At 39.1% G+C, this 27,795-nt stretch overlaps 1 protein-coding gene across 4 annotated transcripts in view; it reads left to right on the top strand.

Moving 5' to 3' along the window:
- Positions 1–27,581, top strand: part of smoc2 (SPARC related modular calcium binding 2) — a 57,631-nt gene extending 30,050 nt beyond the window's left edge. Inside the window, exons 5-13 of one of the 4 annotated variants that reach the window (XM_088350889.1) lie at positions 1,087–1,128; positions 7,501–7,581; positions 10,154–10,228; positions 11,581–11,767; positions 15,230–15,312; positions 21,366–21,465; positions 24,660–24,907; positions 25,075–25,112; positions 27,095–27,581. In XM_088350889.1, coding sequence (XP_088207015.1) covers positions 1,087–1,128; positions 7,501–7,581; positions 10,154–10,228; positions 11,581–11,767; positions 15,230–15,312; positions 21,366–21,465; positions 24,660–24,907; positions 25,075–25,112; positions 27,095–27,118 — 878 coding nt within the window. In that variant the 3' untranslated portion in view covers positions 27,119–27,581. The remainder of the gene's footprint in view (positions 1–1,086; positions 1,129–7,500; positions 7,582–10,153; positions 10,229–11,580; positions 11,768–15,229; positions 15,313–21,365; positions 21,466–24,659; positions 24,908–25,074; positions 25,113–27,094) is intronic. The other 3 variants (XM_088350891.1, XM_088350888.1, XM_088350890.1) reach the window with 3 other exon arrangements.
- Positions 27,582–27,795: the final 214 nt, after the last annotated feature.

Genomic DNA, 27,795 nt, shown 5'->3' on the forward strand with positions numbered 1-27,795 from the left:
TCACCACACAGGGCGCACTGCACGATAGGGTGCGAGTGCCCTCTTTTGCGGCCGCGGATGTATTGAAAAATAATCCCCCCCTCATGAAATCTCCCCCCTCGCTGAACAAGGTGATAATGCTCCGTGCTTTACTGTTCCATTACATTTACCCCAAAATTAGCAAAATTATTTAAGTATTCATTACAAAGTAAAGCACACTGAGAAAAACTTGTCCTTGTGCGTTTTTCAGCTTCCTCCACTTGCAAACCTTTGATTCATTTGTATGTAATTCTCTCGCGGCTGCTCGGTCTCCATATTCTTCTGCGTAGCGTAGAAATCAAAACATCATGGCGGACGGAAATACGGAAGGCACTCAATGAAGGGAAAGTGAGGTTCTGGAATTAAATCAAACTTGGGGGGGCAACTCTGCTCAGCCTCCTGTAGCACAATAACTTCCAAATTGCTAGATACACTAAGGCTTTAGCATCCATGAGCTCTTCCACTAACAATGTATTGCTTGTGATGTCCTTTTCTGCTAAAGCGGGATATAATGGCAATAAAACAAGAGCCGCTTAATGTCATAGGAGACGCATAGATGTCGCATTCAGTTGGAAATGTGAACAATAGCACAAAAACATCGGATTTCAACCAAAAATGTTAATTGGGCATTAAGCTCTGCATTGTTAACGTCAGCCTAATCATGCCCTCAGCTTACATTACACATAGAGCGCATTGCAGGATAGATCGATCCGCACCATTTGAAAAAAATCGGAGACTTTTAAGTGCGCCTTATGGTCGTGAAAGTACGGTGATCGAAAAAATAATGGGTAACCTAATCACTCCGATAGCACTACTCACAGTTGGACTAAGACCTTGATCGGATTTCTGTGCACGTTTGCATGTCTTAGATAGCCTGAATATTGCCAAAAGTCCTATTTAAATTGGACTGCGGCCTGCATGTAAAAATAGTCATTGTTCTTACATATTTGGTTCTTGTAATTCAATTTAAAGTAAATATGATATCCTTTTGAATACTGTACCTGAAGATGATGGCACTTTCAAAAGTGTTTTTAGTTCTACCGGTAGATGTAATGTTTCGCTTTTCAGGGTCAAAACAGGAACGAGCAACGACAAGAGAACCGGGAAAAGGTGAGAAGTCAATTTATGTCACGTCATATAAAGTCTCTGTGGTTTTTCCATGTTTAAACCAGGGTGCTTCTTATTTTCAGATTTTTCCATTCCCAAGGGGCTCGTGTTCTCTTCTATTGTTTGCTTCTATTTTAGTCACCAAACAACTCATTAACTGCTCATGATTTTTATAATCTCTTTTGTAATGTTAACTTTTTTTAATCAAAACCAAAAAGGTCAAAACACTCAAATTGGTATTTAGTTTGACAGTACTTGAGTGTCGAAAGGCCAACAATTGTGGGAAAGAAACAAAAGTTTTAATTACACTATCATATTATAATAAATCTACTGCACTTTTCGGCTATTTATTTCACATCTCGGCAACAGTAAAACCCGTAAACACGCTCATCTGCTCATGCCCAATCATGTGCATGTGACCTCATTTTATGTTTGTTTAAAATAATGAAAAAAAAGATCAAAAATGTGAACGTATTCTTGACTCTAGCCACCTATATAATATATGTAATAATGAGTTCAGAGATGTCTCTGAGGTGTTTTAATGTTGAAATTATGTATGAGCTTGAATAGCAATATAAATATTTTCTTAATAATGACTAAGTTGTGCAAATTCCGTGTAGAAATCTCACCCTGACCTCATACCGAAATTGACACTCAACAGCACAAAATGAAAGTAGTATGGGTGAGAGGGGAGTACTGTATTGTTGATCTCATGTGGGGGGAACTAGTTTAGCTTGGAATGTTTGCGGAAGTTAAAATGTGTTTCTCAATTTAACCTGGTGTTTTTTCCCCTTTTCTTTTGAGGTCGGTTGATTTCTGTTTTGAATGATACAAGCCATATGAGCACATTTATTTCTAAAAGAGGATATTGGACTGTTTTTAGATTTTGTTATGCTTACCCTTTAAATGTAATAATAGAGGCAATCATAACCTCTTGGGTTTCTTATTTTCCCTGTGCTGAGGTTTTGAGTTTTTCCTTGCCCATATGATGGTTTGAGATCAGGGGATGATGTAATGGTGGCCTGTGCTTTGAGACATTTTGGGACTAAGGGCTAAACAAATAAATGTGATTTGACGTGACTTCTATATAGGTGATTTTCAACCAGAATGCCGGGGCATAATACTGTGTCTTGAAACCCTGTCTAGTGTGCCACAGGAAATTTGTTTAGTATCTTGCTCTCTTCCAGTTATCAGCCATGTAACTGTAACATACATCCATATCAGTAGGTGGCAGAAGATTAGCCTTTTTTCACCTTTTGTATATGAATTAGCTGTTCATGATGTAGAACAGGGAAATCTATCATATTACTTATTTTATTTGATGAAGCTGTTTTGAATTGCCCTGCAGGTGTAATAAATCAAATAAAGTAAGAATCTTGCGCACCATTGTGCTGATTTTGTTTTGTTTTTATCTTACAAAAGAAATGTTACAAAAAAATAAAAAATAGTGTTCCACCGGCAGATAATGCTTTAAATAGGTAGAAAAAATACTTTTGATAATTTTCTTGAAAAATAAGGTAGTAAATATAGTAAAACATGAAAAAACGCTTAAACTATAGAAAGATCCAAAGTTACTGAAAGTTACATGATTTTTACCTGAGCCATAGTAACAACAAAACTTTATATTGTGAGTCTAGGCAACAGCGCTCATTTCTAGCTTAAGAAAATAATTACACAAAACTGGTCCCTAAAATTATGTTTTAAACACTTTGATGGAAGGTATGCTTTTGATTTTTTTAATTAAAAAAAAAGGTTGTACTGGCTCAAAAAGGCTTGACAAACACTGTCCTAAACCTTGAAAATGATTCCTACATTAGTTTTTGGGACGCTGCAAATATTATACTATGCAGGAAGAATTATAAAAGCTGGATTTAAAGGTGGTATGCGTCGTTTGAGGTTGAAAGTGGAATATTCCCTTTATTAGGTATGTGTGAACAATGCCCAAATCGATTTTTTTTTTACCTCGCCTATCTGCTTTTATAGAGAGATATTTTATGCTCGTGCTCACGGTTTTCTATTAATGTCAGATGAAAATGGTGAAAGACAGGAAAGGACCGTTTCAAATACAGTCCAATCGCCAACTCAAATCCCCAATAACATCAAACAAAGAGGAGTTTATACGAGCGAATCTAGGATAATATAAAAAATATTTTACGCTACGCAGTGCATATGTATTCTATTGTGACAATGCTCATGTGTGCGGCGTTCAAAACATGTATATGCATGCTTCTGTTGGCCTGCATGCATATTGTGCCGCTCAGGTTGCTTGTCAAGGCTTGCCTTCGCTTTATCAGCTTGAGACGCACTGAAGGCTCTAAAATCAATCACAGTGAGACCTTTAAGAAGATGTTTTTTGAAAGAAAGCTGATGATTTTTTTTTAATAAATTTCTGATGTTTGAAATACCCAATAATGATTTGAAGTACAGTAATACCTTGTTTCCGGGGCTGCATTCCAAAAAAGACCTGCCATAGTCAAAGCATGCAAAATTGAATCAATCGAATACCCCATTAGACGTTGAAACCAAAGAACAAGCCTTATTTACAGGCTCAAGCATTTCTTTAATGAAAAAGGACTTTATAAACATATATTCTTTACAAATAACGTATACACCGTCAAACTATATACTTTTAAACTCAGTTTTCATTAAATTTTCGAAAACTTCCCATACAGAAATACCATAATAACAAATCATACCCCAGACAAAATCAAACAGAACAACAAAAGAGCAATTCCACACCATATGTGGAAAAAAAAAGCAGTATACGGTACTTAACAAGGAGTGTGTTAAATTGTATCACACTATAGAGTTAAAATGTATTTCAGGACACAATGGTTACATTAGATGAGATTTCATCGCTATCATGTGAGTGCTATTAAGAAAAGAGCAATGTGGCGTAAAAATGCTCTTACTCTGCTTTAGCATGTCAAGATGTCTAGAACTGTGGGCGATAAAAAGCATCACCTTCTGCCTTTTGGTGCTTTTATTGGTTCAGAGTGTTTTGTTGACATGATGGGTTTTAGATAAACTTAAAATTGAAAAACGTTTCGCGGTCATAATGAATGTTCTTTGAGCTGTTGCTGTACAATTTAGACCGCAACATTATTACCAGGCAGACACAGCAAAAGTGGGGATTTCAGAACACAATGCACGATAAAAACCCGCAAATCAGCAAAACCGCTAAAGGTTAACCGCGATACGGCGAGGGATTACTGTTCTTGTTTCAATTACCTTTGGGAAGGTTTTCCTTATGCAAGGATTTGTTAAACCTTATTCTTTTTCCTCACCCTAATTGAACTTTCAACGACGGTCAATCTTTAGTAGCCACAAGTTTCCCTTCCAGTTCCCAAATCCCCTCAAAAATGTGTAATTTGAGGGTTTACAAAGGATTCAATGTTTTATTGCATGTTTGTTTTGAAATGCGTGACTGCACTAATCTCAAGGCAACAAAGTGTGCATGCAAATTGAAGGGTTGTGGTTTGTCTGTCCAAATGAGTTGGCAGAGTGTTGCTGAGGAAGTAGAATAACTAACTTTCCATTTTTGGTACGTCTACTCTGGAAATAGCAGTCATTGCAACAGTATTCACTTCTTAGTCCCAAAGGGTTTCATCAAGTACTTTAATCATCATAAAAGACAAAATGCTTCACCAAAAATGCGTTTCTGGGGTCTTAACTCAACAGCTTCATCCACATGCCGGAAACATCTGCAGCGTACGACTGGCAAACTGCAGTAAATCAAATGCCGTGCAACCGCAAATCGCTCAGGGGTTTCCTGGCAGATGCAAGAAGAGGTGTTGCAGTCATGTAAAAGACCACAAAGTCATTAGTGGTGCATCATAAATCCAAATCATCAATACATTTTTTCCCGATGCCGTTTCACAACTGCCGTTTTGGCCACCGATTGAAATGGATGGCTAAAGGCACGTCTAACTGAATGGGGGAATATTTAACCCTGTAAAACCCAGATTCACAGTAGAAAAACATAAAAGGAAAATATTTTAACCCTTAGATTATGGGTGTCTAACTAATTCAGGTTGGGGGCCATAAGGTAGAAAAAAATCCTTCATACGGGGGTCAGACTGGCATAAAAAGTGTGCCTTAGCTGGAGGGATGGGGTTCTTGTCGATGGTTCAGCGTTAAATTATTTTTCAGGGATGTAAGATTTGATTATGAGGAGTTTTTTTTCCTCAATATAATTTTTCCTTCACTAAGATTTAATCAACTGCAGTGTTTATCAACTGTAGATTGGTAAAATAATAATTATAATAATAATAAGTGAAATAACAATAAAATTCATTTCCAGTACTGTTTATTAAATGCAGAGAACTGACGAAAATAGCACACAATTACTTATTTTAAACTATTCTCTTTATCTTCATATGAAAATGTTTACTTGAATATGGGAAGTTTGCTGTTAGATTTTTTATGTATAATAGTAAGGAGCTAAAGCTTATTCTTCTGCAAAGATACCCAGGTGCTATGTTTTTAATTTTGTATTTTTTGTATTGCCTGAAATAGAAAACGGTGACTTTAAATTTAAGTAAAATAACATCGGGAGAGGTTTCGCCAATGTTCTTTGGTTGATTAATGGTCTTCAGTGGATACAGCTTTAGGAGGACACTTTGGCTTTTGTGATATCTAGTGGACAAATTTAAAACTGCAAGTGATTGTTTGATGCTCAATTTATCTCCTGAGCTCAGTATTGTCTCGTGGGCCACATTAAACGATAAGGCGGGCCACATTTGGCCCGCGGGCCATTACATTGACACACTTTGTGTTATAGGCCTTTGAATATGAAAATGCCATTTTTGCCCCAAAAATTGTTTTATAAGATGTCGTAATCTCACAATGCTGGGTCAGTGGGGTAGCAAATTTTCAAACAGGTGCAAATTTTTGCACCTTAGTAAAAACAACGCTGGCATGATTAAATAACACAAATAATAATTCTGAAACTATTGTTACTCAGCCAAGGTTTTAAACATGAAGAAAGTTCTACCCCCAGGGTTTGTACACCTTTTCTATGGCCAAATCAAAGCACATTTTCAAACCTTTCAAAGCCAACTCTTTAATTTCTCCAGTACCATTAAAAGAAGTAGTCCAATGTGAATCAAGTATTTAGCAGATCCATAAATATATCTGCAATTTACATGTGTGATTTTTAATCTTTTTTGTATATTTAACAAGACGTATGAGTGTTAGAGCTTAAGTAAATCGTGAAATATATTTGCGGATCAGAACAATACGTGTGTATATTTGCGACAAATCTCTCCCCATTTAGGAAACAGGAAAAATGAGGGTTATATATAGCTTACATTTTCAGTTGCAAGAAGTTCTTCCCATTACAATTTACCCCTGGGAAACGCTATCTAAATTATTATTTTTTTGCCTTGTCAATAATTATTATCCATAATTGATAAGTAATCCTTTCACTATTAAATATTTTTTACCGCACTGTTGTAGTTGTATCATGGGCACGTCCTCTTGGGCGCTACCCATAGGGGGCAGTGACACTTCATAGGACAATGCCATCCAAACTAATGCCAGCTGCCGTTAATTACGAAAGAAGAAATGCAATGGCAAAACCAAGCCACAAGTGAGCAATGTTGGCACCGTTTTTAAGCAGACTTGTTGTGAAACATGGCAACAATATCAAGCACTTCCACAAAAATATAACAATAAAATGTAAGTGTTTTCAAGGATTTAAAGCATCCGTATAAACCCTGCACACCTATGGGCCAGGCTTATATGCTAATTTCCCACCCAGAATCATTGTGATTCCGAGCAATAGCTCCCGACGACTAAGTTAATGTAAAGAAGTTCAACCACAAAAAAAACCGTTTCTACCATTAATTGGAAGATATAAGAACGTATATTTACAATGCTGGGTCTTACAGGGTTAAAGCGTTGACCCTTGGCCCTTGTTTGTTGGGCCATCCGTTTGATTTGTCATGAACCTCGCACTAACAGCTTTACTTTCGGAGAATGAGTGACCCACAGTGAAGTTAACCACACCTTTGGCCTTGGCTTCACCCCGAGAGACTTCAAACCTCCGTCCCTGTCTTCTCCATATTACAAATCAAACAAACACGCACCAAACAAACAATCCCACGGTTCATTGATTCGTCCTCGACCTAACCACCGTATTCTTAGACACTTTTATTTCTTCCAACTTTATTTATGGTACAAATAAAGATTTGTCCATTAGGATTGTTATGAGGACCCATGGGAGTATATAACCACTATGATCTAAACTTCTTTTTCCCACACTCTCTTATTCTTTCACCTGTATTTCTGACTTTATTCTTTTTGACCGGGCAACGTGCAAATCTCAAAGTAATGTATTATTTTTGATCGAGTTCACGCTTGTAATTGTAGTCTCTTTGCAAATATTCTCCATTCTAAATGCAGATGAGACTGGCTTAGTTGTGGACCCACATCCCCCCGCAGATGAAGAAGGTGAGTCTTTCTATCTACTCACTCGACCGTCGATCATGTAACTCATTCTATGGATTGGAGCACTTATCGTTTTTTATTGAACCCGGCTACTTGGAGTATAAAGGAGAAAAAAACCATATATTAGTGCATGGTTCTCTAATGGGACACTTTTACACTAACAGGTACTCCAAGCCATATTTATGCTTTTAAATCACGACACAAGAATTAGAAAGAAAAACATTACCTTACTTTCTTCACGTTTACCCTCAATGTAAGGAAAAAACGTGTCCAATTAACAGATAATCTAACATATTTGAGGGAATTATAATTCATATGAGAATAATATATTGAAGTAGTTTTCCAAAAAATAGTCAAAAAAATCATCAAAATTATTTGACAGTTTTGCAAAGTTCGGGAATATTTTTGTTATCATACTATATTATACTCTATTATACCACACTTTCAATATGTCTGCCTGATTTAAAATAGACTAATAATATTTAAATGAACAAAAGTATATTTTACAAGGGTGGCTATTTGTGCTTGTTTGAAGGATTATTTTCAAATTTTACTCTACAGTTGTTTTCCTTGCCCTCATGTTGGTTTTAGATCAAGGGATGGTGCAATGATAGTCTGGGGTTTGCAATAATCTGTGGTGAGTGCAGCCCTCTTTGTGATTGAGGGCTATACAAATAAACTTGACTTGACTTACAGTCATTTTTACTTATTTTTCTTATGAAATAATACATGATGTTAAAGATAAAAGATAGCATCACTCATTTTTTTCTTTTTTATGATGAGACTTTTTATCATTTTACTAAAGTCAGAAAAAAAAATAAAAAGAACATTTCTCCATCATATCTACTATAGAAAATGTGCCTAATGATCAATTATTTCATTTAAAATATATATTCTATTTTTTAAATAAAAACACGTTAAATAATAGTTTAATGAGAATTCTGCCAATGTGATATGATTTTTTTTTCTATTTCTATTTTTTTATATATATTTTTTACTCCTTAATAAAGCACGTGTTAGGCAGGTACTTGTCTCATCATGCGAAAGAACAAACATTGTCACGAGGACAGGACTAGTAGATTAAAGAGAAAGAAATAGAGAGAGAAAGAAAAAAGAGGAAGAGAGGGAGAGAAAAAGAGAGAGGGTGGGACAAAGAAAGAGAAAAAGGGAGAAGGAGAGAGAGAGAGATAATGTGAGAAACAAAAGAGATAAAGAGATATAGCGGTAAAGGGGGAAAGAAAGAGAGAGAGAGAGAGAAAGAAATCCAAAGAGAAAGAGAAAGAGAGAAGGGGAAAAAGAGAGAAGGGGAAAGCAATGAGAGAGAAAGAGAGAGAGAGAAGAGAGAGAGAGAGAGAGAGAGAGAGAGAGAGAAAGAGAGAAGGAAAAAAGGAAGAGAGAGCAAAATATGGTAAAAAGACACAGAGAGAGAGAAAGTGACAAAGAGGAACAAAGAGAGAAAGCGAGACGGAGAAAGTGAAAAAGAGAGAGATGGAGAGTGAGAGGAGAAGAGTGAGAGAAGAAGAGAGGGAGAAAGGAATACAATTAAAGTTTTTTTGAGAGGCACCTGTCTTTGGCAACATCAAGTGGACATATTTAAACTTGCAACTCGTTTTTCTCTTGCGCTCTCCTCAGCGTTGCCTCGCGGGTCAGATTCAATCCCGTTGAATCTGACAGAGCGCTTTGGGAGGTCATTGACTTGAAAAGCGCTATATAAATGCAGATCATTTCATTTCATTTCATTTCAATCCCTTAGCGGGCCTGATTCGGACCGCGGGCCGCCTGTTTGACACCCCTCGGATAGAGCAATACGAGTTAAAATTTTCTTTGCATTTTTGCATTTTAGCGAGTTTAGAAACGTCATTATTTTCAATACTGGGCCATATGCTGTCAATTGAAACTGATTTGATAGTTGCTCAAAGCATGACCAGTCAGGGCTCTTTTTTCCCATCTTTAATGATTTGACACTTACAGGGCTAGTTAAACTCTTAACTGTAATGTGCTTTTCTGTGGAAAGTGTCAGCTTCTTGGTATGAACGGATGGATTTTACTGTTTCATTCATATTTTAAAAACAATACTGATCACGATGGCCTATTTAGATTAATGCGGGTGAGAGGATCATATTGTGGAAACAATTTTGGCTTAATATCCTTTAAATGTTTAAATCTAACAGCAGAATTGTGATGCTGAAAATGCTCAATATTTATCATCAACATTAATACGCTTTGATTGCTGAATGAGGGAACTTTCAAATTCCCCCCCAAAAAACGTTCAGTAGCAAACCATTTACCATTCCCATGGCGTGAGTTCAGGAATTTTAAGTTCTCATTGTCTGAGGAAAGTATCATTTTCTGAAAGTGCGATCGTGTAATGGTTTAATTGCACTCACAGCCACAGTCCCCAGTTGACATGGCTCAGATTTTCCCTTCTCCCAAGCTGTATCTGTCAGTTGACTTTTGAAATTTGAGACCTGACGACCTGGACATGATTTTTACAGTCTGTGAGTTTTGAAAGCGGATGATATACGACTGTGTTTTCAATTGATGCAAATAAAGCTGTCACTGTGATTTTTTTCAGACATCATTTCGCAGTATCCTACTCTATGGACGGAGCAAGTCCGCAGCCGGCAGAACAATAGAACCAAGGCTCCATGTGAGTTTGAACTTTCTACATTTTATCCTGGTGATTGGGTGTTAGCAGACCTAAACTGAAGGCAGTCTTTGTGTTTTGCGGCAGATTTCAGAGAGCAATCATGGTCTGTGGCTTCTCCTTAGTAGCGATGGGTGGGGAGTTGGGGTTTATCTGAGTGGAGTACATGTTTCAGAGATTGTAATTATCAGCACATGGCACGAACACAGGATCTCTTATACTTTTGGCTTGATCCGTGCTGTGCATTGATTGCTGCTGCATGTTGATCTCAACACAATGTTTAGTTATCCATTGAGTTTTGTGGATTTTGTGTTTCTTCCTGGATAAAACATCAACCCAGGCTGGAAATCCAGCTGCATGAGTGCATTTTTGTATGAATCTCATTATCACAGTTTAAGACTAATAATGAAGGAAACCGAAGCATGACAACTGCTAGAGTGATGGTTTTGATTAACATGAACTCTTTGGGGTAATGAGTTGGGAAAGAAGAAAAAAACAGGCCAACAAAGAGAGCCCATATGGAGGTAGTGGAGCGAGGAGAGTCGATTAGCAAAAGCAGGGAGGCGCTTCATTCAAGATTTTTATTAAAATAAACAAAGAAAAGGGATATCCATTATCACCCAGTTGTTTCCGATTTTTGAATGAATCAGGAAAAAAAAAACTCTTAGCCAAAGGGGATCATTATGCATCCCTTAGTTTAATCCCAAATGTCTTTCGGATATCTCCGTAACAGATTAGATCCTGCTGAGGGCTTTGTGTGAAGCCCGTCTTTTATCTTGGCAAGACCATCTGATTTTTTTTTCTTTTAGAGTAAAAGACATCGAATCACTCTATTTTTTTCTCTAAGTTGTGAACATGTAAATAAATATGTCTGCAGCCGCACACCACGCTGTGGTGGGGTGTCAACATGAGTGGGTGGGTGAAGACCATGGCCCAAGGGAGCAAGGCGTTAGTATTTGTCTTGTCTGTTTCCCTCTCTGTCACATATATCCATGAAGGGCGACTGAGTTTTCAAATATTTACTTAAGTTGTGGCATGGGGGGCCGTGCTCATGTGTCATTAGCCAGTTAATGTCCGTAAACAGTGCCACAGGGGACTGATATAGAAGTCTACGTACCCAGTCTCTCAGCACTCATCCTTCATTGCTTTCCCCAAGCGCCTTAAACTTCTATTCTCCTCGCTACCAATAACCGAGAACGCTATCTACCCTATGTTTTACTTTGCTACCTTATATTTAAAATCGTGTAAATGCGGTTGGCATAAGACCGAATGCAGCCATTTGACTCCAAGCGAACCTGCAATTACATGAAAATGTGTTTGTGTGACAATAATGGCTCTGTGATGTCGTTCTCCAGCCTCGTCCTGTGACCAGGAACAACAGTCTGCTCAAGAGGAAGCAAAGCAGCACAAGAACGACGCTGTGTTCGTTCCAGATTGTGGCCAAGGGGGGTTGTACAAACCAGTCCAGTGTCATCCATCGACTGGATACTGTTGGTGTGTCCTGGTGGACACTGGAAGGCCCATACCTGGTACCTCGACCAGGTAGGGGATAACTGAGCTCTTCTCAATGTTAGGGGCCGGTCATACAGCCGTTTGCGGCTGAATCACGGCTAAAATTTTGGGGTTTTTTTTTGCCCGTGGTTGCCCGCGATGGAAAATGCGCAAAATTGGCCAACCCGCTGTTCATCGGTGGTATGCCCGCAAAACAGACGCCGGCGACTGTTCCGCTTCCTCATCGCGTCATTTCTGCGTCATTTTCTCGTGTGGACCACGGGTATAATAGCTCCCGAGCCGGTGTTGTGCCCAAATCCGACTCCTACGCAACGCCCGCACCCCCCACCCCCTCGCGTGAACACGCATTCTGCTGCGAATGCTTTTGACTTTTTCATCCGCGTTAACAAACGCATTTTGTAGAATACGATCGCACTTTATTGTTTAAATAAACGCGTTATATAGACTAGGATCTCCCAATTGTTATAATTAGCTCTCATTATTGTTTTAATAAGCGTTTTATATAGAATACGATCGCTTTTGTTGGAAGCGCAGCAGAATGCGCTTTCACGCGAGGGGGGGAGGATTTACCGTTCGATTATGTTCACAACAAAAACAAAGACGGAATGGTTTAAGTTGTATTACATTCCCAACAAATGCAAGACGAAGTGGTTTTGGTTATATGTTCGCCGTTACATTCCTTAAAAGTGAGATAAAACGAGGTAAAAGTAGTTGTAGTAGCGAGGGGATGCAAATCTCGGCAGGGATGCATTTCTCGGATAACACCGGGCTGTAGAAATCATAACCGCTCAAGACACAGTCCCGTGAAGATCAAGATTTCAAGCTATGGCATCATATTTTTTATTATCTTGAAAAGAAATGTCAAGAAATAAAAATGGATTAAGACGAGGTCACTACGCTGACGGGGATCCATGTTCACCCCCTTGACGTCTCGAGCACAACTGACGTGTGCTCGGCAAATCGCGCTGTATATACGCGGAGAAAGGCGTTTGACTGTCACACGCGTAACACGCTAATTTCACGTAATAACACCGTCATACAGGCGCAGAACATGCTATTACCATGCTCCACCCACGATTACCCGCTGAAATTTCCTGTCCTACCCATGTGTAACCACGCCCTGGCCGCGGCCAGAGCACGTCGTTCCGCGTCATTTCAGCGTCATTACCTCGTGTTGACCACGTGTGCGGCACGCGGTTTAACACGTGCTCAAACTTTTGAGCAGCTCAAAACTTTTTCGCGCGGCCAACCGCGTGTGAATTTCCGACCGCGAGTAAAGCACTGCTGTATCTCGTCTATATGGCGGTCTCAAGACGTCCAACAGTGCCCAACAGCGTCTGCCTCACGGCCAGAAATTTCTTCACTCGATACGCGCTGCCACCCGCGCGCGAATTTCCAACTGCGTGTTAAGCACTGCTGTATCTTGTTTGTATGGCGATCTCAAAGCGTCCAATAGCGTCCGCCTCACAGGCAGAAATTTCTGTCCGCCTCACAGGCAGAAATTTCTGGCCGTGATTCAGCCGCAAATGTCTGTGTGACCGGCCCCTAACATTTGATTTTTGAAAATATTTCAACAGTCTTAGAGTCAGTGTCATGCAAAGATATTCTTTGGGGGCAGTTCCAAAAGGCAAAAACAGTTACCTCTTTGAGTAATCGAAGTAATAATGTTTTTATGCCTTTACAACGCCATTGCTGTTACTTGGCTGCAGAATGCCACCGGTGGTGTTATGTCACCGGTGGTGTTATGTCACCATTCGAAATAGCAACTCTCATGTACAATAGTTAGATAGCAATTATGAATTCAGTATTTACTAATGCACTGAAAGAAAAGGCGGCTTTTGTCATTGCCGCGCAACCGACTTGTGTCGTTCGAGAACTAAATTTTTCTATGAGGCGGCTCTTTGAAATGATTGAAGGTTTCCCACCAATCAACATCTGGCTCCCTCCAAGACACCCTTTTTCTCTTATGAGTGGTCAATATGGATTGTTTTGGGATTCTGTGTTGTTGACTTTAAATTTGTTGGGTATAAATAGGTTAAAAAAAAAAAAAAAAAAAAAATTTTATGGATTTATAAATATTTTACTTTGGTTCCTTGTGTTATTTAGTCTTAATGTGCTTCTATAAAAATGTAAAGTTATTATTGTTTCTTCTCTTCTTTTTCTTTTTTCCTTTTGTCATTGTATTTTTTTCTTTTGTTTTTTTTTCCGCTTTTTTTTTCATTTATGGTAACTTATTACAGTAAACTCACTTTATATTGTTTACTGCTGATTATTATTCTATAATTATGTTTACTGTTTATATTTGTTGTTCTTCAAGTGTTTGATACATTTATTGCCTTAGCTCAGGAGGTAAAGCGCTCGTCTTGGGATCAAAAGATCGCAGGTTCGATTCCCGGCTCCTCCGTGTTATATGTCGAAGTTTTCTTGGGCAAGACACTGAATCCCTAATGCCCCCCAATAGACAGGTTGGCGCCTTGCATGGCTGCACGTCCGCTATGGGTGTGTGAGTGTGTGTGAATGGGTAAGTGTGAAGCACATTATAAAGCGCTTTGGGAAGTCTTCATTGACTTGAAAAGCGCTATATAAATGCAGGCCATTTACCATTATTACAAGGTTTTATAACACAACTACCTGCCTGTACTCTCCATTAAACTGACTCAAATACTGCTCGGAAAAAGTCAAATTCTTTGAAATACAACACTTCTTTTTAAAGTAACGGAAATATTTTCTTTACCTGGTAACTTGATATTTTTACTACGGAGTAATTCAGTGACTAATTCAGTTACTTTTTTCAAGAAATAGTAGGTAACGAATTACTTTTCTAAAGTAATGTTCCAAACACTGGCGGTGAGCCTCTAGAAATGGTCAGCAAACCACAAATGGACCCTCAGCCAAAGATTGTGACCCATATGGATAGCTGTTCATAATATATATATATATATATATATATATATATATATATATATATATATATATATATATATATATATATATATATATTTATATATATTCTACCCTTATTTAATGTAAACATAACATCTGTACTGGTGATGTGACCAAGGTCTTTCAAGCTGGCAGCGTGTGGCATTCTCCACACGGCTTAATTTTTATCAGATGAACCAGTGTCCAGGCAGAGAGCCAGGGAGTACATTAGCACACACGTAAGTATGGATTGTGACACTTTCCTTGACTTATCCCAGGCTGGCTTGTCCCAGACTTGCAGAGCAGTCTGAGTGGGTCTCAGGCTGTCCGAAGGGAAGCCGTGAAAGCTTCCTTATGTCCCATGCTCCCTGTCTGCCTTTCTCTTTCTAAATTTCTCCATGTCACACTCTGTCTTTACACCAAAACCTAAATTATTCTCTCTTTTGGGATCTGTGTCACTTTTCCATAACTATCTTAATCCAATAGATTTGCAGCAAATTGCTTCATTGCAAACTGTGTGTCTGCAGCCCAAAGCACACTGAATGACCTGATTTGTTTCTTTTATTCGAGGTATGAGCAGCCAAAGTGCGACGGAAACGCAAGGGCCCATCCGACAAAACCAAAGGACCACTATAAAAGCAGACACCTTCAAGGTACGTCTCACAGGCGGATGGACCCTGTTTCTGTTTTTCTTCTCTGCTCAGACCACATGGAGGTTCGTCAATTCCGCTCTCAACTGCTGCCACCCTACCAAGGTTGGGATAACAAGAGAAGTGTTTGTGTGCTCACTGTTATCATCAACAGTGTTGGTCAAGGAAAGACTTGATAAAAACTTGAGGATTGCCAGATATCGCCCTTCTGTGGTCCGTTAGCCAGGAGACAGAGACGGATCAGTAGGGATTCATCCCTAGATGGAGGATAGTGGGATGATGATAGATAGGCAATGTGGAGAAGCAGCAGGGGGGTTTAGGGTGGGGGTGTAAGAGGTCATGGCTTTTGGGATGTGAGAAAAAGGTCTACTTTACAGCTTAAGAACTGTGTTGACAGCTCAATTAGAGTTGTGTTTGCAAGAGTCACAATTAAGGATGGGTGTGTACCGATACCATGTACTGTATCAGTATCGGTGCCAGTACTAGCCTTTTTAAGGTATTGTTACCCGCGATGGTAACCAATGCATTTGAAAAAATGCAATATTTATTGATTAATTTTTGGAACCACTTTTTCTCACAAGGGTTGCAGGGGGTGCTAGAGCCTACTGCTGAACAGACAAACATACACACACAACCCTAATATGGGACAATTTAATTCTGCCAAACAATCCTGAGTGCCCAGAGAAAACTCACTCAGGCAAACTCCATACATGGAGGGCGATAGCTGGAATTGGACCCAGTCATTTACTGTGCCACCCCTCTTTCCATTGGTTGACTTTAAATTACATTCAAGATTGCTCTCAAATAATTAATTCTGGAAAACATATAAAAACAAGAATTAATAACAATTCTAAAATGTATAAAGTATACAAAAAAAAAACGTTTGAGTTATAGAACATGTCAGAGTGGCTATGATTTGTGGTGATTAGCTTCCCTTATCACTCACCGATGCTTGAATAAACATTATAACTCAACTTTGCGATTGTTACTTGTTATGTTTGGCAATGTTACATTACCTTTTACATACATGCATGTTGTTGCATTCAATTGTACACACCGGTGCAACACATCACTAAGTGCAGACAAAGTCGAGCAATTAGAGCTCTTAGGTGCACACAACTACATCATAGTTTGAGAAGCTTGGCACGGTGAAATCTTGTGGTAGTTTGGTAAACATGTTAATAATCCACAGGCGAATGCACAGAGCTTCTACTGTTCCTGATGTTTGAGCAGCCGAGCCGGTGCACAGGTGCTTTAGAGTAACACTGGCTCCCCTCACACCCAACTAGCATGGTCCTAAAGTCTTACATGAAAGCTGCATACGTCAGCAAATATTACTCTTTGTTGATGTTGTTTGGCCTTTTTTGATTATGTCTGGGTAGCGTTTAATAAAGAAGAACCATTATGTCAGAGGATTTTAAGCTAGTTACGCTCTAAAGCGAACCTATTTACAAATATTGCCTTCACGTCACTTGAGTCCACCTGCAGTCAAAGCGCCGGCGTTGAAAGGTTTACGAGGCGAGATGCGAAAACGAAGCCACTGGCCCTAAAACCAGTTTAAATGGAAAGAAGCGTATACGACTGACTTTGGGATGACGGGATACTTTCTGGGCTAGCGCCGGCAGCTGCTGACGAGAGTGCTGACAGCGCCGTGCCCCATGTGGTTTCTTAAAACAACATTGCTTCTCATTGAAAGCAACTCACGGGTACACACATGCACTCATTGGTTGAGTTTTTGCAGCTCGATAAATAGAGGCATTTAAACAGATGGGAGAAATAATCTTACGATTTGATGCTTTCTTGACTGGAACTGTCAAACATGGGCGTTATGATGAAATCAGAAAAACAAACTCAGGTTGGATTCGAAAGGTAGCTGGTAGGTAACGTGAGCCAGACATCTGCTGCAAATAGAGGCAGAGTATAATGATGATGTGCACTTTGTTTCTTTGGACTAAAGCAAAGCTGTAAATTTCAGCTCCTATGATATTGGCACAAAATGGTGAATTTGGTCATTGTATAAAAGTGTACAGCAAGTACAGCATTTTAGTTGTAAACTGATGCATATACTCGCATATAGTTCAAATTAAAACCACCCGAAAATTAAATACTGAAATCTGGGGGTCTTTTCATATGCGCATAAAACAAATTAAGCAAAAGTCAGGCCATCTGTTGGTTTAGCTAAATCAGACTATCTTGCCAACTCAAGGTGCTTGACCTGGCCCCTGAATCTCAACCTCCATTTTTTGTCTACAATAGACCACGACTGTGCTGTGTCCTCATGTTCTCCCCTCACCCAAATATCTTCTTCCTAAACAGTCATTCGGTCCTGTCTGGAATATGTTTGAGAGGAACTATATCTCATTTTATTGTTATTTAGTGTGTTTTATTGCCTCTTTTGCCCATAATAACAAGCCCCAAGAAAGTTAGTAAGAAGGGGAAGAAAAAAAAAGAAAACATCACCAACGATCTTGTCCAAGAAAGAAATGACTGTAAAATATGAAAATGATCAATTGTCTGCTATCGAAGCACTGCTTTAGGTACTTTGTTACGAGTGTATTAATCTTTTGATTTTCTTATCTGATAAGTAGCAACTCAACTTGGTAAAATCTCCTCTCTACCTCTCAGTCATGTGCATGAGGCATCGGAGAGCTCGGCTGGTTGAGAATTTAGCTCAGGATGTATACAGGCTGTTGGGGTCGTATAGACTCATGAACTTTAATGACTACAGTCTGGTGTTGTTTATAGATTGTTTTTCTTGCATTCCGTCATGTGAGTTGGTGCTTAAAAGTTGATTTAATTAAGATTGGCATTTCTGAGGACACTAATTGATTAATATTGACAGTTTTGTGCAAGGTCCTTAAAGGAATATTTTTGCGACATACATTTTTTTACATATTTTAATGGTTTTTACTCGGTTGGCAAGTCTTCACTACCACTTGCAAATAACATTTGTACATAATAATTGACAAAGAGTTGGTTGATTGATTGATTCATTGATTGCCTGCCTGCCTGCCTGCCTGCCTGCCTGCCTGACTGACTGACTGACTGACTGACTGACTGACTGACTGACTGACTGACTGACTGACTGACTGACTGACTGACTGACTGACTGACTGACTGACTGACTGGTTGGTTGTTTGGTTGACTGATTGGCTGACTGATTGGCTAACTGACTGACTGACTGACTGGTTGGTTGGTCGGTCGGTCGGTCGATCGACTTGTTGGTTGGTTGGTTGGTTGGTTGACTAATTGACTGACTGACTGACTGACTGACTGACTGACTGACTGACTGACTGGTTGGTCAATCAACTTGTTGGTTGATTGGTTGGTTGGCTGACTGACTGACTGGTTGGTTGGTTGGTTGGTTGGTTGGTTGGTTGGTTGGTTGGTTGGTTGGTTGGTTCGTAGACTGATTGGCTTTCTCACTGACTGACTGATTGATTGATTGTCAAACTGATCCCTGCAACACTGCTTTTTAAAGAAATGTTTACTGGAGCTGTTTAATGTTATTTTTAATGAAAATTAAAATTGAAACACACAAAAAAATGGTATATGTTCTCCCCGTGCTTGCGTTTCCTCCGGGCACTCCGGTTTCCTCCCACATTCCAAAGACATGCATTTCAGGTGGATTGGCCGGTCCAAATTGTCCCTAGGTGTGATTGAGCGAGCGAGTTGTCTGTCCCTGTGTGCCCTGCGATTGTCTGGCAACCAGTTCAGGGTGTCGCCTGCCCACTGCCCGATGATTGCTGGGATGGGCTCCAACACCCCCGCGACCCTACTGAGGGTAAGCGGTGCAGCTAATGAGATGAGATGACACAAAAATGGTTGTCTGTTTTTTTCTAGTTGTTCTATGTTGTTGGGAAAAATGTTATCAGTATTGGTATCGGTCTCAAGGGTTTGGATATCAGCATCAATAGGAAAAACAGTGCATCCCTAGTAACAGGGATGTAGAGATATACAAACATCACAATATTACATTTCATAAAAGGAATATCGAATGTCATCCCAGATTAAGGTAGACAAATCTTCATTTTGAAGCACTTGCTAACGACAAACACAATGTGACTCGAGTATATTTGTATAGCCTCTCGAATATGTAATGGTCCCCTTTCAATAGCAATTAGCTTGTGTCTTAATTACACGAGGCTAAAACGTATTCATATAAAGTTAAGCAGCACTAATAAATTCAGCCCTAGAGGGTCTTGGAACTGCAAAAAAGGCCTGTTTTGCTTTTATAACAGATGTTTTGCTTTTGTGATTTTACCATGACTACAACAATCTTGTGGCAATTTCACACTCTGAAAACAAAATTTACCCAAAGTGTGTTAATAATTTACCGTGGATAAGTTTGAAGATACTTTGTCTGTTGTTCTGTTTCAAATGACACAATTGAGTTGTGGAAAGCAAAATGCTTTCATCTAGTTTTTAAGGTTGTTTTCAACAACACGGCAATATTTTTAGGGTTTTTAGGATAGGGTGAGAGGGATGGCGGGAGGCGGACAGTGTTCAAAAGGAATGGCCCAATATTTTGATATGTATTCAAAAGAGCTTTTGAATTGAGCATTTTATCATTATTGTTTCAATTGAGGGTGACACTGCGGCTGGGTGGTTAGCACGCAGCACCATGTTGCAGGGGTCAAGGATTCATTTTAATTTTCATTCATTTTCAGGTACTGCAGCCTCCCTGTGTGGAGTTTGCATGTTGTCCCCTTGCTTGCGTGGGTTTCCTCCGGGCACTCCCACATTTGGTTTCCTCCCACATTCCAAAAACATGCATGTCAGGTTAATTGGCCGGTCCAGATTGTCCTTAGGTGTGGATGAGCGAACGAATTGTCTGTCCCTGTGTGCCCTGCGACTGGCTGGCAACCAGTTCAGGGTGTCCCCTGCCCACTGCCCGAGGATGCGTAGGATGGGCTCCAGCATCCCCACGACCCTACTGAGGATGAGCAGTGCAGATAATGGATGGATGGATGAATTTTCACAGTCATTTAATTTTTCAGAATCCTTTGAAAAAAAAATGACAGTTTTACCAATACGATTATAAATATATATAAATACGGTTTAGAAGTTGGGTGTTTACTCTGAAACATCCCATTTGGGAATGTTTCTGTAGGACATAACAGCTCATGAAGTCACATAATATACACCGAAGTATTGGACTTCTCCATTCTTGCCCCATAATACAATCCAACTGTTTTAAAATATAATAGACCCACATCACAATATTGTTGTTTTTATTGTTAAACACAGAACACTTAAAACATGTGTTCTGCACTATGCAACCTAAGATTGTGCATCCACACTATTTCGCAGAGGTGGAGTGGAGGCGTGGTGTTGGGCCGCCACCTGTTATAGAGGACCAAGGCATGCTATTATCTCAAATGCGGGAGAATCTGCCCCCCTAGGCAATAGTCGTAAAAAGACAAGTCGTGGAAAAGCTGAGGGAAGTTAGACTGTGAGAAAAAAACGGAAAGAAAAATCCAAGAATTTTCTAGACCTCTCTAGCCTTTAGCTCTTTCACAAAAACGTTGATGTGCCAATCTTAAAACTTTAAAGCCAAACAGTCAATTACTATTATTAGGGTCAAGTCAGCCCAGGCCAACTTGAATTTGTCCTGTTGTTCTTAACTTCTACTTTTGGACACATATGTGACTTTTTTCCTTCTGCCATGATTCCACTATGAATATCTCCATCACTCCAGACTGACTTTGGTCTGCTGATGTCTCATACAATGTTCAGAAACAACTTCAGTGTTTATCTGTCAAAATGAACAGGAGCTACTTGATTGATTGGCAGGTTCTCCTTCCTCTTCCATATGAGGGGCATTCTAACACTTTATGAGAAGGACTTAAAGACAACTGTGAGGGATGTGTTTGGGTTTATTTTCTTCTCTGCCGTCCAAGAGACTACATGACGTTCCTCCCCAAACATTTATTGGGCCACCTATGATAGCATTTCTCGTTTTATTGACGTACGGAATACATTCTTGTATTCGTCCTGCAAACCTCAGCCTTGATCAAATGACTAAGGTTGCATACTTCATTTTTGTTTTCTAGGCTGCCCTGGTGCAAAGAAAACTGAGTTCCTGACAAGTGTTCTTGATGCGCTTTCGACAGACATGGTTCACGCTGTTACGGACCCGGCATCTTCTGGAAAGTATGTACCTTTATAGTAAAAACTTTGTACTCCACAAAATAATCTGGTTATTTTATCAATCAAGCAAGTACATTTATGTTGCCCTGTTAAGAGCATTAATGTATAACAGGGTGAAGCTAAAATGTATAGTATAAAGAGAAGTGGTATTAGGACAAAAAATGATTTGTCACTGTCACAACTTGTTAAAATAGAGAGCATATACACTCAACTATAAGCCAAATTTAGAACTCTAAAATGCAATACTGAAATCAAGGGGTTGGCTTATAGGTGCATTAAACAACGTAAACACAAACGGTTGTAAGGGCCCGGTCACACTGCCGTTTGCGTCTGTATCGAGGCTGAATCACGGCCAGAAATTTCTGCCTGTGAAGCGGACGCTGTTGGACGCTTTGAGGTCGCCATACAGACGAGATACAGCAGTGCTTTACACGTGGTTGGAAATTCACACGCAGTTGGCAGCGCGAAAAAGTTTTGCGCTGCTCAAAACTTTAGACCACGTGTTAACCGCGGGCGGCACACGTGGTACATACGAGGTAATGACGTGGAAATTACGCGGAACGACGTGCTATGGCCGCGGCCAGGGCGTGGTTACACGTGGGTAGGACGCGAAATTTCAGCAGGTAATCGTGGGTGGAGCACGGTCATAGCATGTTCTGCGCCTGTATCGCGGTGTTATTACGTGAAATTAGCGTGTTACGCGTGTGACGGTCAAACGCCTTTCTCCGCGTATATACAGCGCGATTTGCCGAGCACACGTCAGTTGTGCTCGAGACGTCAAGGGGTGGACATGGATCCCCGTCACCGTAGTGACCTCGTCTTAATCCATTTTTATTTCTTGACATTTCTTTTCATTTCATAACAAGATAATAAAATCAAAATGAAAAACTATTACAATAATAACATATTGGCTTCTTCGGTGCCATAGCTTGAAATCTTGATCTTCACGGGACTGTGTCTTGAGCGGTTATGATTTCTACAGCCCGGTGTTATGCCGAGAAATGCATCCCTGCCGAGATTTCCATCCCCTCGCTACTACAACCACTTTTACCTCGTTTTATCTCACTTTTATATCACTTTTAGGGAATGTAATGGCAAACATATAACCAAATCCACTTCGTCTTGCATTTGTTGGGAATGTAATACAACTTAAACCATTCCGTCTTTGTTTTTGTTGTGAATGTAATCGAACGGTAATGCACACCGTATATAAATCACTTTTGAGAACTGTTATGCACTCTACCGTAAAGCTTATTATGCAGAACTAAGCTTTACGGTAGAGTGCATAACAGTTTCAATACGAGTGATTTGAATAGAAAAAGGCAAAATAAACATGTTACCTGCTCAAAAGTGATTTGTATACGGCGTGCATCACCGTTCGATTACATCCACAACAAATACAAAGACGGAATGGTTTATGTTGGTCCGCAGCGTTGGCTAATGAGCCCCAAAATTTTTCTTTCTGTTCAGTCACTGTCCAGATTGTGTTTGCGAGGGACCATGTCTGATTTTGTTGTGATTTGGTGTGTTTTAGTGCCTTTTTTGCCCATAATAACAGGTTCCAAAAACGAAAATAATAAGGAAAAGGAAAAGTGGAAAACTGAAAAAAGTGTTTGAGTTGAAGAGAAAAAAGGGTGTACAAGTTTCTGCCATCACTGCGCTGCTTAAATGTAAAGTAAATGCTTTGTAATTGTTTTATTTGTATATTTATTACTGGTATGTTTATCTTTGTTATCTATACTTTAAAATAATTATTATTGTTAAGGTTTTAATGTTTCATCAATATTTTATGTACGTATTTCTTTTATTATGTCGCCATTTTAAAGCAGTTTCAAGCGGCCGCTTTTGTGAAATGTAGGCTTATATAAAGGTAATTTTATAACTACTCTCTTAACAAAAAAGGAACAAAAAAAGAAAAAAATGAACTTTTACAAATTATGAAATGAAAGCAGAGACATTAGAATTAAACCATCTTTTCATTAACTGTTTCAATTTTTAATTTTTTTCAAAAAAATCAAAATGACCATCAAAACCAAAGCAGCTTCAAGTATCGTATATACAGGTTTATAAGCTTACATTGCATACAAGCAACCACCTAAAACTGCTTTAAAACAGCCACATATTAAAACAAATTCCAATTCTTAAAAACTGTCTACTTAAACAACAATAATTAATAAAGTTTGTAAATAATAAAGATTTATATACTTGGAAAGGGCTAAAACCATGACATTTCAAACCATTTGCTGTACCTTCCAGCTGCGCTTAAATTGCACTTAAACATCATTTTCTCAATCGAACTTATTTCTTTCATCGACTCGATGGTTTTGTCGTTTTTTCCTCCCCTTATCTTTAACTTTTTAGGACCCATTTTAATAGGAAGAAACTGAAATCTCATCTCATCTCATCTCATTAGCCGTACCGCTTATCCTCATTAGGGTCGCGGGGGGCTGGAGCCCATCCCAGCCATCTCCAGGCATTGGGCAGGGGACACCCTGAACTGGTTGCCAGCCAATCGCAGGGCACACAGGGACAGACAACTCATTCGCTCATTCACACCTAGGGACAATTTGGACCGGCCAATTCACCTGAAATGCATGTTTTTGGAATGTGGGAGGAAACCGGAGTGCCCGGAGGAAACCCACGCAAGCACGGGGAGAACATACAAACTCCGCACAGGAAATCTGGAGCTGGATTTGAACCCACGACAGGTTCCCATGACATGAACTGTGCCGCACAAGCGCTAACCACTGCGCTGCCGTGCTGCCCCAGAAACTGAAATCAAACCTAAAAAAAAATCAGAATAAAACGAGATGTGTTGCCTTTTAAACACGATTAAGATGGTGCAGGGAATTTTTGTAGTCTAGTGTTAAGGAGTATTTTGGGTCCTGACCCACCAGTTACGAAACACCGTTTTAAAGCACTTACTTACTTACTTACATCTTACTAAAATGAAAACCCAAATTAAACCAGTGTAAAGACCTCCCACACTTACTAAAAAAAAAAAAAAATCAGCTTCACTCAGTCTTTTAACTCTCATCTTATGGACAGCACAGGGACACAAATTAATTCAGATTTTGACTTGTATTACAGGCATTTAACTAAAGGGAATCCACATGGATGGTACACACCATATAATGAGTCAAAGAACTGAACTGCTAAAATACAGTCTGTGCTAAATCATTTTATGTCCCTGCTAGGGTGGTGGAGCCCGACCCAAACCACACGTTAGAGGAGCGGGTGGTTCACTGGTATTTCGGTCAATTGGATAAAAACTCCAGCGGCGATATTGGAAAGAAGGAGATCAAACCATTCAAACGCTTCCTGCGCAAGAAATCCAAACCCAAGAAGTGCGTCAAGAAGTTTGTGGAGTATTGTGACATCAGCAACGACAAAGCGCTGTCCCTACAAGAGCTCATGGGCTGCCTTGGGGTCACCAAAGAAGAAGGTGAGCTGAGAAAAATACACCGTGCAAATCATTGAGATAAGCCTTATAGGTCTAGCAACCGTAACTAAGAAGATTAGAGGTTAGGGAAGGGTCAATTTGCACTTTGACATGAAGTATTTCCTCCTTAAAAACGCCATTTAAAGTTCCTGTCACTCTTTGTCTTATAGGGGCCAAAATAGGAGAAGGCTTACCTACCAGTAGACTTGTAAGTCTATCTTTCCTTCCTGACTTCAAACCTACTTTTTTATTATCGCTTACGTTTTATGTCAGATAAGAACAACATCTATTATCATTTTATTTTTTTCTATATAATGTAGTAGTGTAAAGCGACAATGTGTATTAGTTAGCGCCTCTTAGTGTTACATATATATATATATATATATATATATATATATACTGTATGTGTATGTGCACATATATGTGCACATATATGTATATATATATATATATATATATATATATATATATATATATATATATATATATATATATATATATATATATATATATATATATATATATATATATATATATATATATAGGGCAGCACGGCGGCGCAGTGGTTAGCGCTTGTGCGGCACAGTTCATGTCATGGGAACCTGTCGTGGGTTCAAATCCAGCTCCAGACTTCCTGTGCGGAGTTTGTATGTTCTCCCCGTGCTTGCGTGGGTTTCCTCTGGGCACTCCGGTTTCCTCCCACGTTCCAAAAACATGCATTTCAGGTAAATTGGCCGGTCCAAATTGTCCATAGGTGTGAATGAGCGAATGAGTTGTCTGTCCCTGTGTGCCCTGCGATTGGCTGGCAACCAGTTCAGGGTGTCCCCTGCCCACTGCCCGATGATTGCTGGGATGGGCTCCAGCACCCCCGCGACCCTACTGAGGATAAGCGGTGTAGCTAATGAGATGAGATGAGATGAGATATATATATATATATATATATATATATATATATATATATATATATATTAAAAAGTCAGTACACCCTTCACATTTCTGCAGAGATTTCATATTTAATAGAACATCACTGAAGAAACATCACTTTGACGCAATGAAAAGAAGTATGTAAACAAAGGGCATGGTTGATGAGACAAAGATTAATTTAATTGGCTCAGATCGTGTAAAGAATTTGTGGCAGCAACCTGGTGTTTACATCATTGTCACGATTGACCGATAATGTTCTTTTATTTCCAGACCCTATAAGGGTAGATCTAATTTTGCAACCTTGAAGATTTAATGAAAAAAAAAAGCTCAGGGGAGGTCTTTTAGAACAAATTTGGAATGTGGCATTGTGAGGGTTTCTTGTACAGTACTGTCCTGATCTTCTTGCATGTTAAAAATTTCATTGATGTCTTTTCTTATTTTGAGCATTTGCTAAAATATAAATTTATTAAAAGCATGCTACTTTACAAAATACAGACGCTCCCGTACTTATGAACGAGATACGTCCCGGGCGATCGTTCATAAGTTGAATTTGTTCGTAAGTTGCGTCATTGCTATATTTTGGATGGAATGTGTGTTTAGGGTTTATATGCGTATGTTTAAGGTTGAATAAGTAACTGTATTGTTTTGTACTGAAAAATAAACAGCTAATAAAATAATATGCTCTATAAAGATAAATAAAAGTAACAACTTACTTTTGGAAGATGGGCTTCAAGAGTTAGGCTACTTCCTCCACCGTGGTAGAAAGTACTAAAAAAAACGATCCAACCATTTTCCTCAACCACATCACGCTTCCTTTACACCACTTTCATTTCAAATGAAACGGCTCGCCTCTTCTTTACACTTTACACCAACCATATGGAATTGATTCACGAGATATTAAACAATAGAAATAAAAGTTCTTAGCGCGCTGGAGATACAGTATAGTATGTTTACACACGAACTAGGAAGTGGAAGCCGGATTTCTTCTTCAGGGTGGATGCTGGGTGAGCTCTTACGGCGACACACGCTGGAAGTGGCAGAAAGAAGCACTTCAATACTGTGCACACAGTACAAAATCTAACTTACCACGATGTCGGCATGTTTTCCACATCCCGAAAAAACTGTTCGTATGTACCGTTGTTCCTCATGTTCTTAAGTAGGGGAGCGTTTGTAAATTGGACTGTTGCAAGATTGCGCAAAAGGAGACAAACAAATCTTGTCGAAATACGTACACCAAACTGACACAAAAATTGTTTCTCTCCTCAGCACCCGTTAAAGAAACAAGGATAAAACCGCAATGGAGGATTCCGCATTCGGCCTTCAACATTCGGCAAGGACGTGAACAATAGTATTTGCACTTTGTACTTTAAGGAAAATGTAAATTCACTTTGTAGAAATAAGGTATTTAAACAGACTGCTGAATCTGTGAATGTTGTAGTTAGCTTTTTTTGTGTCTTGACAAGCAAAAAAAAAAAGATAAACACATACAATGTATGTGTCCTTAAAGTTGTACGAGTTTTTATGTTTGATGTTTCGTATTGTTCCCCTTTCATCATGGACTTTTCCTTTTTGCTTTGTCGTCTCGGAAGCGATTTGTGTATAGTTTTCTTGCCGCTTGAAGCCATTAATTCGCATTGTAGTGTCTTTTTTGGTGTCATTAAAGGCAGCTTGTTTCAAACACTAGCCATGAGAAACACGCTACGGATTTCCATGTATTCTTGTTTATTAGAAATAAAGGACGGTTTTATACACATTTTCGTTTTGACTGCTTATTTGATTGAGTCCTTTTTTATTCATGTGTGTCAATCTAATTAAATTATACTTTTTGATTTATTTAAATGATTAAACAAAATAGTATTTTCTTTTGTTGCCTTATTTATTCCACTCAATGAACGACAGACCTAAGAAGCCAAGTATTAGTCATACGTATAGCGTACAGTGACAAATAAATGAATCGACATCCTTTT

Source organism: Urocampus carinirostris, chromosome 13 (assembly GCF_059441175.1).
Source record: "Urocampus carinirostris isolate Australia breed hairy pipefish chromosome 13, RoL_Ucar_1.0, whole genome shotgun sequence".
Lineage (NCBI taxonomy): Eukaryota > Metazoa > Chordata > Actinopteri > Syngnathiformes > Syngnathidae > Urocampus > Urocampus carinirostris.